The following is a 14,010-nucleotide window of genomic DNA, read 5'->3' on the forward strand; positions in this document are numbered from 1 at the left end:
AACAACCACAAACAAATTACTGAAATTTAATTTAATATTAAATACGATCTTAAATTATTTACAAAATCCTCTTTCTCTGTCAACAGCCTTCTTCCAAAAGGTAAAATAAATTAATCTTTTCAAAAATATTAATCTTATTAGAGGGTATAAAATAAACTCTTACATGACATTTAATACAAAAATAATGAGAATGTAAAAACAAGCATAGAGAGCATCTATTCATAGGCACATATATATATAGAATTTTACAAGACAAAAGACGGTTTTGCTCTTAATCTCGGAACTTAATCCCTAACACTATTTTTTTCTTCTTTTTTTTTCATTTCTGGCTTAATTTGTGCGTTCGTCAGTTAATATATAAATAATTTTTACACAGTTTTACACTTAATCAACTTCTCGCCGAATTATCTTTTGTCCAAAAACTCTAATCGTGGCCTTTTATTGGCCAGAAGCAACGGCGCTCGAGGCGGAAGTCTCATTGCATTTATTTGCGTTTGGAGATAAGGTGCGAAATTTTGAAGATCGCCGCATGAATTAAACAATTCGTAAACGGTGCCTCGAATCGTTTGGTCCAGCAACCACTTATGCCTCAATACCTGGTCGATGGTTACCCTCTTGTTCGGATCTAAGGTCATCATTCCTTTGATCTGCAGCCAAAAATTTGCAAGATCATTATTAAAAAGCATTTTTTATTTCATAACATTAGAAAAACAGGTCTCAGAGTTCTGAGCCGGTTATATTACTTTCAGAACGGAAACGAGAATGAGAATATTACCGAGAAATAAATTCTCTGAGAATTTATTTTAATTAAAAGAAAATTGCATTTTTCGTTAACTTTTCGGTTGAAAATTCAACTCTTCTTTTGAAAGTTTGTCTTTTTTATTATAAAGTTTACCTGCTTTAGCAGAAATTAATTTTTTTTTTTGATAATAATACAACTGTTTTGCCAGAAATTAAGTCATTATACTATTTTCTTGAAAAATTATCTTTCGTAGAAAGTTTACTTGTTGTTCAAAAAAATTCATACTTTTTGGTTGAAAAATTTCGCCTTTTTGGATTGAAAACGCAATTCTTAGCGTAGAAACTTTTTTTTTGTTACAAAAATTCAATTTTTGATGTTACTGAGTTAACTGGAATCTGTTTCGGATGAAAACTCAACTTTTTTTGTAATAAAAATTTTTTCTTTTAACCCTTAAAGGGCATACTGGGTGTATAACACCCAGTGAGTTATTTGCGCTTTAACAAAACGTACAAAATTCAAGAAAATGGAACATATGGCGCCAGATTAACAAATTACATGAAAACCTTTTTTTTGTCATTTTCACATAATTTTGATTCTCATATATTTTATAGGCAGTTCAAGATCAATAAAATCGTTTAATCACGCAAAGTACGGTGCTTCATTTTTCATTGAATTTGAGCTTTTATTTTTTGGAATAAATGCCTTCTTTGCAACGAACACTATAAGACTAATTTTATTTTTCAAACGCCATATCTCGGAAGTATTCAAGTAAAATTTTATGTGAAAATATCAAAAATTTTAAAAGTTATTAATTTTAGAGTGAAAGAAGTCATTTTTTAATTTTTTCCCCAAAAAGGATTTTTTTAACTACTTTAAATTTCAAAAACTGTTATGAAACCTTTTTCTCCTTATAATAGATAGATTGAACATCATTAATTGATTTTCTTGTAAAAAACTATCCAATACCGTCGGCACAGCACACGTTTGAATATCATCGGGTACCGAACACCCAGTATGCTTTTATGTAATTTTACGGAAATGTGCCCTTTAAGGATTAAGATAAATTTCATATTTTTTTATAAAAATGCAACTATTTGCTAGAAAATTCAAAAATTTTATTAAAGTTATTCTTTTGGTTACAAATTCATCTTTTTGGATTGAAAATTCAATTTTTGGGTAGAATATTATTTCTCGTTAAAAATTTCATAGTTTCATTGTGAAAACTTGACTAAAATCTTTTTCAACAGAAAATTCAACTATTTGTTTGAAAATTTATCTTTTTGATTTAAAACTTTATCTTTTACAGAAGAAATTTCATTTTTTGTATGAAAATGCAATTTTTTGGTTAAAAATCGTTCTTATTCGCTTTATAATTCAACTAATTTGTTTAAAACATTTGGTTGGATTCTACAGAAAAAAAAAGCAGAATTTTCAGCAAAAAAAGATAATTTTTAACCAAAAATTGAATATTTACATTTTTAGTACAAAATTAGTTTAACCAAAGAGAAGAAATTTGAAATAAAATAATAAATCTTCAACCAGAAAGAGAAATTTTTAACAAAAGAATTTACTTGAATTCAACTAAAGATATAAATATTTAACTCAAATATTTTGATTTTGAACAAAAAAAGCTTTTTTTAAATAGGAAAATTAATTTTCAAAGAGAAAATCATTTTCGTTTTTCAAATACGTGGATTTTCAAAGAAATAGTTGAATTTTGAACAAAAAATGATCTATTTTCAATCAAAAATTGAACATTTAAATTTTTCAGCCGAAGAAAGCAATATTCAACCAAACAAATGAATTTTCAACTAAAAAAATATGAATTATTCAATTGGAATAAGTTAAATTTTCAGTCTTAAAAATTACGTTCCACAAAATAAAACTAACTTTCAACGAAATTTATTAATCTTGAATTGACATTTTGACCCAAAAAATAAGTTTTCAACCAAGAAGATTAATTACTACAAAAAAAAAGAGTTTTCAACTATGAACAAACAAGAATTGAATGATTATAAGTTTAATAAAAAATAAATTGTCAACCAAAAAAATGAATTTTTAATTAATATAATATCTGATCATATATCTTCGACCAAAAAATGTAATTTTTAACAAAAGAATTTAACTTTCAACAAAATAATTTTATTTTTAACCCAAAAGAAGAATTTTCAACTAAAATGATAAATATTTAGCTGGAATCTTTTTAATTTTTCACAGAAAAGAAGCATTTTTAAAGAGGAAGATAAATTTTTAAACCAAAAGATCATTTTCTACCAAAAAAAGTGGATTTTTCAACAAAATAGGTGGATTTTTAAAGAAATATTTGAATTTACAATTACCACTAAGATTAATTGTAAACAATAAAGATTTATTTTATACAAAAAAAAACGAATTTTTCACAAAGTACATAAATTTTCAAACAGTTTTATTTTTAAGTAAAAAATAACAATTTTTAAACAAATAGGTGACTTCTCATCCTAAAAAGATAGATTTTGAAACAAATATTTGAAATTTTCTCAAAAAAAAGATCCATTTTCAACAAAAAATGGAATAGCTAAACTTATGATGTAATAAATAAATTTTCAACATATCTGTTGAATTTTAAAACTAAAATGAGAAATATTTTATTAAAAATAATTGAATTATTGAATAAAAATATTAATTTTCAGCCAAGCAAGATCACTTTTGAACCAAAAATTGAATAAATAATTACTCAAAAATGACCAACCAGAGATGAATTTTTATCTAAATAATAATAATAGTTAAATTTTTAGTTTAAAAAACAAAATAATTTTCAACCAAACAATAAACAAATTTTCAATGAAATAGTTAAATACCCGGTAAAAAATTCCTTTACATTCAAAGAAAAAAGAAGTTTTTAAACAAATAGCTCTTACTTCAACAAAAGAAATTAAATTTTCATTAAAATGATCAATCAAAATTCATTTTTAACAAAAGAGTTTAATTTTCAACTAGAAAGATAAATATTTAACTGGAATACTTGAATTTTGAACCCAAAGAAAGAACTTCAAACAAGAAGATTAAATTGCAAAGAAAAAGATAATTTGTTACTAAAAATAGAATTAATTTTCAACCAAACGAAAAAAGTGACTAATGACTACAAAGCAATTGAAAAAAAGTCAAATGAATTTTTAAAAAAATTTTAATTTAAAAAATCGATTTATTTCAATAAAATTTGAGTGAATTTAGAGGAATTTAAGAGAAATAAGAAGAATTCGATCAAATTAATTTTTTTTTTAAATGAAACTGAATTTAAGAAACAATAAAGTGAATTCAAAAATATAAAAAAAAATTGAATAAGTTTAAAGTGTTGAATCTTCAACCAAAAAATGTGAAATCTCAATCCAAAAAGTACAAGTTTTCCACCAAAAAAAGATGAAATCTCAAAGACAAATGAAAAAATTGATATTTCAACCAGAAAATATTTATATTTTAAACCAAAAATCGTTGAATTCAACTAAAAACAAGAATTTTCAACAAAATGGTTGAATCCTCAATGGAAACAGATTAATTTTCAATCAAAAAGTTGCATTTTTAGTAAAAAGAATTTTCATCAAACAATTTCGAAAACTTTGAAATAAGATGAAACTCTAAATTTTTTTGAAATTTCATTTTTTAGAATTACAGATCTTATTTTAGCGACATTTTTAACATTTAAAGTAATTCCCGAAAACAAAGAACCGATTTTAAAATTTGAATCAGTCCCAGAGTGGCTATTCAATCCTGAAAAAAAATCTACCAAAAAAGACGAATTTTCCATAAAATACATGAACTAAATAAAATGAACTAATTAAATTTTTGGTAAAAAAAATTAAATTTCAACCAAATAATTCAATTTTTGACCAGAAAAAATTAATCTTGATCTGAAAAAGGAAGTTAAATTTCCAGTTTAAAAAAAATTTAATTTCGACGAAAAATATGAATTTACAACTAAAATGGAAGAATATTAATCTGGATTTAAAAAAATTTCAGTTTAAAACATTAAAAACAACAACAATCATAATTCACAAGTTTAATTTTTTCTAACAAAAAAAATTTTCAACAAAGACATGTATTTTCAACTAAAAAAGATCAATTTTCAGTTATAAAAAAATTAATTTTGAAAGAATAGTTAAATTTTCGAACAAAATGATGAATTTTCACCTAAAATAGTGAGTCTTCTACTGAACCCATTTGAAATTTGAACCAAAAAGTTAAATTTTCAAAAAAAAAAAAAAAGATAAAATTTTGATTAATAAAAAAAACAACATATTTTACTAAAACCAATCATTGAATAGTTTAATTTTCAGTTTAAAAAATCATTTTCAACCAAAGAGATGAATTTATACTAAAATTATGTAATATTTAACTCTATTATTTAAATTTTCAGTTAAAAAAAAATTTTCAGCATTGTACTTGAATTCTCAACTAAAAAAAAAAACTAATTTTTGAAGTAAAATTTGAATAGGTAAATATTCAATTGAAAAATTAATTTTCTATCAAAAACAGAAACTAATTTTCAACAACATAGTTCAAACTTTACCTGCAATAGTTACAGTTTTAGTAAAAAAATTAATTTTCAACAAATAAAAAGAAACGAATTTTCAACAAGAGTTGAAATTTCATCACATATTATATTAGGAACAAAATTCAAGCTCTTTTCCAGGTTTTCCATGTAAAAAAAATCTAGTTTTTTCAGATGTCTTTTTTTAACATCAAATATTGAAATAATTGTCTTTTTTACATGTGAAAAAATATCCATTAGATTTTTTATTGATCAACTTTTTTTAAAGAAAGCAGAACCATGAAAGAACAAATTATTGCTGTTTTTTGGGAACCTAAGTCATTTGTGAAATTATTTTTAATATTTTCAACTTTTTATGAAGTAATGGAAATCCTTGAAACCTTTTTTAATTTTTGTATAATCTTTGATATCTTTGTAAAATCTTTCTTTGATTTTTGTTTGTGAAATCTTTTTTTGTGTTCATTGTAAATCGTTTAAAATATTTAAAATATTTTGAAATCTTTGAAATTTGGTGTCATTTACCCTTTTTAAAATTATCTTTGAAATGTTTAGACATTTTTTAAATCTCGTGTACTGCAACCTTTCTTAATTTTGGAAATTCTTGTATTCCTTTGAAATCTTTCTGAAATTTTTACGAAATCTTTCAAATATTTGTGAAATCTTTTCTATCAATTTGAAATCTTTTAAAATCTTCCAAAAAGTTTTCAAATCTTTCAAATCTGTGAAAATCTTTGTAAAATGTTGAAAAATATTTATAATCTGTAAGTTGAATATCACAAAAAATGTACAATTCAATATTCTATATTAGCGGAAAAGAAATTAAAAACTTACAGAATTATTCCAAATACTAAATCTACAAAAAAATTGGTACAATCTACAAATGTGCCCTGAAATCTCTTCATTTATTTTGAATAAACAAAAGATAAATTATATCTTAATAAATAAATTTTTAATAGCAAGACTTGTCCTAAATAAGAAGTTTCTCCCATAATAGACTAAAATATTTAAATTACTCTTCACATTTCAATAAAATAACTGTTTTAAAACCCAAAAAACAAGTCGAATTTAAGGTTCTCGTAAAAAATTCAAGGTAAAATATTCCACTGGATTAATTAAATTTTGAGTATAAAAAATCAATTTTCAACCAACAAGATTAATTTTCGACTAAAAGAAAGATGAATTTTAAAAAATGGATTAGTTAAATTTTTGACGAAAAATGATGCATTTTCTAGTAAAAAAAAATTTAATTTTCAGTTTAAAAAATTGTCTTTGAATCAAAGAGATGAATTTTTAACTAAAATGATGGAATAAGTGGATTAAGTACATTTTAATTTAAAAAAAATTAATTTTCAGCCAAAAATGGAATTTTTGAAATGTTTATGAAATCTTTAATTTTTATGAAACCTTTTCTGTTCATTTGAAACCATTAAAATATTTTAAATCTTGGTGAGATCATTGTGAAATGTTTGAAATCTTTGTAAAATTTTTGAAGTCTTCTGAAATTGTTATAAAATCTTTTTTATTCATTTGAAATTATTCAAATATTTTTGATCTTTTAAAATTTCCATAAAATATTTGAAATCCTTGTGAAATTTTTTGAAATCTTCTAAACAAATTTTAAATCGTTTAAAATAAATTTTTTCCTAATATTTGAAATGTGGTGTACTTGTATCCATTTTGAAATCTTTGAATTTCAAACCTTAATGAAATTTTTATAAAATCTTCTTAAATTTGTGAAATCTTTTAAAATGTTTTTAAATTTTGTTAAAATTTTTTAAATCCTTGGAATCATTGTGAAAAGTTTTGAAATCTTTGCATAATCTTTGAGATTTTTTGAAATCATCAAAAAAAAAATTTTAGTTGTTTACAATCTTTAAAATGGTTTGTAATCTTTGAATTTTGAATCTTTATGAAATATTTTGTATTGGTTTTTAAGAATTAAAATTTTTGGTAAAATCTTTTAATTACTTGAAATTATTTTGCAAAGTTTTGAATTATTTGTGAAATGTTTAAAATCTTTGCATAATCTTTTAAATCTTTTGAGATCTTCTAAACAGATTTAAAATCGTTTGAAACCTTTAAAATGGTTTGAAATTGGGGTTTTTATGATTTTTTCATGAAATCTTTTGTATTCGTTTAAAAATCATTAAACTATTTGAAATTTTCGTGAAATTTTTTCAAAAATCTTTGAAAATTTTAGTAAAATCTTTCAAATCTTTGTGAAATGTTTGAAATCTTCTAAACAAAATTGAAATCCTTTTAAATTTTCGTAAAATATTTGAAATTTTTAAAATATTTTTGAAATGTTTGTCAAATGTTTCACATCTTTTGAAATCGTCTAAACAAATTAAAAATTGTTTAAAATCTTTAAAGTGGTTTGAAAACTTTGAATTTGGAATCTGTATGAATTTTTTATAAAATCTTTTGTATTAATTTTAAATCATTAAAATATTTGAAATTTTCGTGAAATCTTGTCAAAAATCTTTAACCTTTGGAATTATCTAAACAAATTTAAAATAGTTTAAAATGGTTTGTAATCTTTGAATTTTGAACCTTTATGAAATATTTTGTATTGGTTTTTAAGAATTAAAATTTTTGGTAAAATCTTTTAATTACTTGAAATTATTTTGCAAAGTTTTGAATTATTTGTGAAATGTTTAAAATCTTTGCATAATCTTTTAAATCTTTTGAGATCTTCTAAACAGATTTAAAATCGTTTGAAACCTTTAAAATGGTTTGAAATTGGGATTTTTATGATTTTTTTCATGAAATATTTTGTATTCATTTTAAATAATTAAAATATTTGAAATCTTTGTGAAATCTTTTCAAAAATCTTTTAAAATTTTCGCAAATTTTTTGAAATCCTTGAAATATTTTTTTAAGCTTTGCCTGTGAAACCTTTTGTGTTCGTTTTAAATCATTGAAATCTCAAATTTATTGAAACCTTTTGAAATTGTTTAAAATCTTTTATATTCTTGAAATCTTCTGAAAGCCTTATAAATGCTTTGAAATATTTGTCAATTTTTTCTCATATTTTTTGTATGTATTTCAAATCAGTAAAATAGATATTTGAAATCGTTTAAAACCTTTTGAAATCTTTAGACATCTGGTATACTGTACCCTTTTTGAAATATTTAAAATTCTTGAAATCTTTGAAAGTTTTAAAATCTTTGTGAAGTCTTTGAAATCTTGTCTACACGCCTTTTTCAACTCCTTAAATCCTATTCAAGTTTTTAAAATCCGTGAACTCTTTTTGAAATGTTCAAAATCCCTTAAAATATTTTGAAATCTTTCAAAATTTTGGTAAAATATTTGAAATCCTTAAAATATTTGTAAACATTTTTTTAAATATTTGCGGAAATATTTCTCCCATCTTTTTTTGTGAAATCTTTTTGAAAAATTATGTTAATAGAATATTTTAAAAGTTTTGCAAATATTTAAACAAAATTTTCAAAAAAACTTTTAGAAGGTTTTAAGAAAACTTTCTAAAATTTGCATGACAAATTTTATTTTTATTTTAAAACTCCTAAATATCTCTTAAAATTACTCAAATTTTTTCTACAAATATTCATTTGTAAATTATACATCAAAATTAAAAAATTTCGCTTACAAATTAAGCATTTTTTGAAATTATAACGATTCCAGGTTTTCTATGTCAAACAATTCAGTTAAAGATTCTTTACTTTTAAACATTTGGTTTCAATTTGCTTGTCTTAAATAAAAATTCAAATATTGCTACATATTCAATAATTAATCTTTTTTTTTTTTAATTAAAAATTTTGAATTGAATTGGTTAAAAATGGAATATTTTAGAATGAAACAATATTTTAAATTTAATAAAATCTTATGATTAAGAATATATTATTATGAAGCTATTTTTAAGTTGAAAATAGTTTATAAACTTTCAGTCACACGTTCACATTTGTTTAATAACTAAGACTTTCAAATTGAAACCGTTTATGTTTTAACGTTAAAATCTGAAAGTTCTTAAATTTTGAATTGGTTGAAAATCGTATTGTCAAATCGTTTTTGTTCACTTTTTATTACTCAAAGTACAAATAAAGTAAAAAAATTATTTATTTATCAAATGAAAATGTTTTTATCCATAATTTTCAACATGAAAGGCTTTTATTTCTGGTTTGTTCAAGTCTTTAAGAAATCTTTTGAAATCTCAAATTTATTGTAATCTTTTGAAATCGTTTAAAATCTTTGATATCTGGTGTGATATACCATTTTTGAAATCATTGAAATCTTCTGAAATATTTGAAAAACTTTTCTGAAATCTTTTGTAGTCATTTAAAATTTATAAAATACATATTTGAAATCTTTTAAATCCTTTTGAGATCATTGACATTTTTGTGAAATATTTTTTTAATCTTTGATTGTGAAATTTTATGCGTTCATTTTAAATTATGGAAATCTTTTGAAATTTTTAATTTATTGAAATCCTTATGAATTCTTGGAAATATTTGTAAAACTTTTCTGAAATCTTTTAAAACCTTTTGAAATCTTTGCGAAGTCTTGTCTACACGGCTTTTTCAAATCCTGGAATCCTTTTCAAGTTTTTAAAATCCGTAAACTCTTTTTGAAATATTCAAAATACCTTTAAATATTTTGAAACTTTTGTGAAATATTTTTGAAATTTTTCTCTGTGAAATCTTATGTGTTTGTTTTAAAACATTGAACTCTTTGAAATTTATTGAAACTTTTTTAAATTGTTTGAAATCTTTGAAATCCTGTAAATCTTTATAAAATGATTTGAATTTTTGTGAAATGTTTTTTTAATCTTTGTGAAATCTTTTCTGTTCATTTTAAATCATTGAAATCTTTTGAAATTTTAAATTTATTGAAACTTTTTTAAATTGTTTGAAATCTTTGAAATCCTTTATATCTTTGTGAAGTGTTTTAAAATATTTTCAAATCTCTATGAAAATATTTTGAAATTTTTGTGTAATATTTTCTAATTTTTTTAAATCTCTGTTCGTAAAAGCTTATGTGTTCGTTTTAAATCATGGAAATTTTTTGAAATTTAAAATTTATTGTAACTTTTAAGAATTTTTTGAAATCTTTGAAATCCTGAAAATCTCTATGAAATCATTGGAATTTTTGTGAAATATTTTTCTAATCTTTATGAAAGCTTTTGTGCTCGTTTTAAATTAATGAAATCTTTTAAAATCTCCAATTTATTGAAACCCTTTGAAATTGTTTAAAATCTTTGAAATTCTTGAAATCTCTATGAAATCTTAGACATTGTTGTGAAGTATCTTTTAATCTTTGATTGTGAAATTTTACGTTTTTATTTTAAATTATAGAAATCTTTTGAAATCTCAAATTTATTGTAACCTTTTGAAATTGCTTAAAATCTTCAATATCTGGTGCGAAATCCTTTTTTTAAATTTCAAAGACTTTTTTTGAAATCTTCCGAAATCTTTTGGTAAAATATTTGAAATCGTTGAAATCTTTAAGAAATTTGTTGAAATATTTCTTTAATCTTTGCTTGTGAAATCTTATGTGTTCGTTTTAAATCATTGAAATCTTTTGAAATTTGAAATTTATTGAAACTTTTTTTAATTGTTTGAAGTCTTTGAACTCCTTGAAATCTCTACGAAATATTTTGGAATTTTTGTGAAATATTATGTCAATCTTTGTTTGGAAATCTTAATATGTATGAATTAAATTATGGAAATCTTGTGAAACCTCAAATTTATTTAAACCTTTTGAAATGTTTAACATCTATGAAATCCTACAAATCTTTGTGAAATCTTTATGAAATCTTTAATTGTAAAATTTTATGTGTTCGTTTTAAATTACGGAAATCTTTTTAAGTTTAAAATTGATTAAAACCTTTTGAAATTGTTTAAAATCTTTGAAATCCTTGGAATCTTTATGAAATATTTGACATTTTTTAAAAATCTTGAGTGTGAAATTTTAAGTGTTCATTTTAAATTATGGAAATCTTGTGAAACCTTAAATTTATTGAAACCTTCTGAAACGTTTAAGATCTCTGAAATCCTACAAATCTTTGTGAAATCTTTTGAAATATTTATGAAATCTTTAATTGTGAAATTTTATGTGTTCGTTTTAAATTACGGAAATCTTTTTTAAATTTTAAATTTATTGAAACCTTTTGAAATTGTTTAAAATTTTTGAAATCCTTGAAATCCCCATAAAATCATTGACATTTTTGGGAAATATTTTTTTAATCTTTGATTGTGAAATTTTATGCGTACATTTTAAATTATGGAAATCTTTTGAAATTTTAAATTTATTGAAATCCTTATGAATTCTTTGAAATATTTGTAAAACTTTTCTGAAATCTTTTGAAACCTTTTGCAATCTTTGTGAAATCTTGCCTACACGCCTTTTTCAAATCCTTGAATGCCTTTCAAATTTCTAAAATCCGTAAAGTCTTTTTGAAATGTTCAAAAAAACCTTAAATATTTTGAAACCTTTTGAAATATTAAGTTTATTGAATTTTTTTTTAATTGTTTGAAATCTTTGAAATCCTGTAAATCTGTATGAAACCATTGGAATTTTGGTGAAATATTTTTTAAACCTTTGCTTGTAAAATCTTTGGTGTTCATTTTAAATTATGGAAATCTTTTGAAATCTCAAATATATTGAAACCTTCTGAAATTAAAAAATTTTTTGAAATCCTTGAAATCTTTGTGAAATGTTTTGAAATATTTTCAAATCTTTACGAAATCTTTGAAATATTTCTTCAATTTTCGTTTGTGAAATCTGTTATGTTCGTTTTAAATTATGGAAATCTTTTAATATCTCAAATTTATTGAAACCTTTTGAAATCGTATAAAATCTTTGATATCTGGTAAACATTTTTTAAAATCTTTTTTAGTCATTTTATATCATTAAAATATATATTTGTAATATTTAAAAACCTTTTGAAATCTTTGAAATCTTGTCTACGCGCCTTTTTCAAATCCTTGAATACTTTTCAAATTTTTAAAATCCATAAACTCCTTTTGAAACATAAAAAATACCTTTAAATATTTTGAAATCCTTTAAAATTTTGGTAAAATCTTTGAAATTCTTGAAATCTTTTGAAATTTCAAAGTTATTGAAATTTTCTTAAATTGTTTGAAATCCTTATGAATTCTTCGAAACATTTGCACAAGTTTCCTAAAATCTTTTGTAGTAATTTAAAATTATTAAAATACATTTTTGAAATCTTTTAAAATATATGAAATCTTGTTTTTGCGCCTTTTTCAAATCCTTTTCAAGTGTTTAAAATTCGTGAACTCTGTTTGAAATGTTCAAAATACCTTTAAATATTTTGAAATCTTTTTAAATTTCGGTGAAATCTTGGAAATCCTTGAAATCTTTTGAAATATTTGCGGAAATATTTCTTTAATCTTTGCTTGTTTGTTTTAAATAATTGAAATCTTTTAAAATTATAAATTTATTGAAACTTTTTTAAATTATTTGAAATTCTATAAATGTCTATCAAATATTTTTAAATTTGTATGAAAATTTTTTTAAATTTTTCTCTGTGAAATCTTATGTAATTGTTTTAAAACATTGAACTCTTTTGAAATTTATTTAAACTTTTTTAAATTTTTTGAAATCTTTGAAATCCTGTAAATCTTTATAAAATCATTTGAATTTTTGTGAAATGTTTTTTTAATCTTTGTGAAATCTTTTCTGTTTATTTTAAATCATTGAAATCTTTTGAAATTTTAAATTTATTGAAACTTTTTTAAATTGTTGGAAATCTTTGAAATCCTTTATATCTTTGTGAAATGTTATCAAATATTTTCAAATCTCTATGAAAATATTTTTTTAAATCTTTGAAATCTTATGAAATTTTAAATTCACTGCAACTATTTAAAATTGTTTGAAATCTTTGAAATCCTGGAAATCTCTATGAAATCTTTGAAATTTTTGTGAAATATTTCTTTAATCTTTGTGAAATTTTTGTGATCGTTTTAAATTATGGAAATCTTTTTAAATCCCAAATTCATTGCTACTTTTTAAAATTGTTTGAAATCTTTGAAATCCAAGAAATCTCTATGAAATCATTGGAATTTTGGTGAAATATTTTTTCAATCTTTGCTTGTAAAATCTTTGGTGTACGTTTTAAATTATGGAAATCTTTTGAAATCTCAAATTTATTGAAACCTATTGAAATTGTTCAAAATCCTTGAAATATTATGAAATATTTGAAATAATTCTTTAATCTTTGTTTGTGAAATTTTAAGTGTTCGTTTTAAATTACAGAAATATTTTGAAATCTGGTGTGATATACCCTTTTTGAAATCTTTGAAACATTTGTACAAGTTTCCTAAAATCTTTTGTAATAATTTAGAATTGTTAAAATACATGTTTGAAATTTTTTTTAATATTTGAAATCTTGTTTTTACGCCTTTTTCAAATCCTTTTCAAGTGTTTAAAATCCGTGAACTCTGTTTGAAATGTTCAAAATACCTTTAAATGTTTGGAAATATTTTAAGTTTTGGTTAAAATCTTTGAAGTCCTGGAAATCTCTATGAAATCTTTGAAATTTTTGTATAATATTTCTTTAATCTTTGTTTGTGAAATTTTTGTGATCGTTTTAAATTAGGGATATCTTTTTAAATCCCAAATTTATTGAAACCTATTGAGAGTGTTCAAAGTCTTTAAAATATTATGAAATATTTTAAATAATTCTTTAATCTTTATTTGTGAAATCTTTTGTATTAGTTTTAAATTATAGAAATCTTTTGAAATCCTTATAAATTCTTTG

At 21.9% G+C, this 14,010-nt stretch overlaps 1 protein-coding gene across 2 annotated transcripts in view; it reads right to left on the reverse strand.

Annotated features, from left to right (window-relative positions):
- Positions 1-15: 15 nt before the first annotated feature.
- LOC117183037 (ovarian-specific serine/threonine-protein kinase Lok) overlaps positions 16-14,010 on the reverse strand; it is a 76,643-nt gene continuing 62,648 nt past the window's right edge. For both annotated transcript variants that reach the window (XM_033376196.1, XM_033376189.1), the window contains exon 6: positions 16-647. In XM_033376196.1, coding sequence (XP_033232087.1) covers positions 405-647 — 243 coding nt within the window. In that variant the 3' untranslated portion in view covers positions 16-404. The remainder of the gene's footprint in view (positions 648-14,010) is intronic.

The sequence above is a fragment of the Belonocnema kinseyi genome, chromosome 1, assembly GCF_010883055.1.
Source record: "Belonocnema kinseyi isolate 2016_QV_RU_SX_M_011 chromosome 1, B_treatae_v1, whole genome shotgun sequence".
Classification (NCBI taxonomy): Eukaryota; Metazoa; Arthropoda; class Insecta; order Hymenoptera; family Cynipidae; genus Belonocnema; species Belonocnema kinseyi.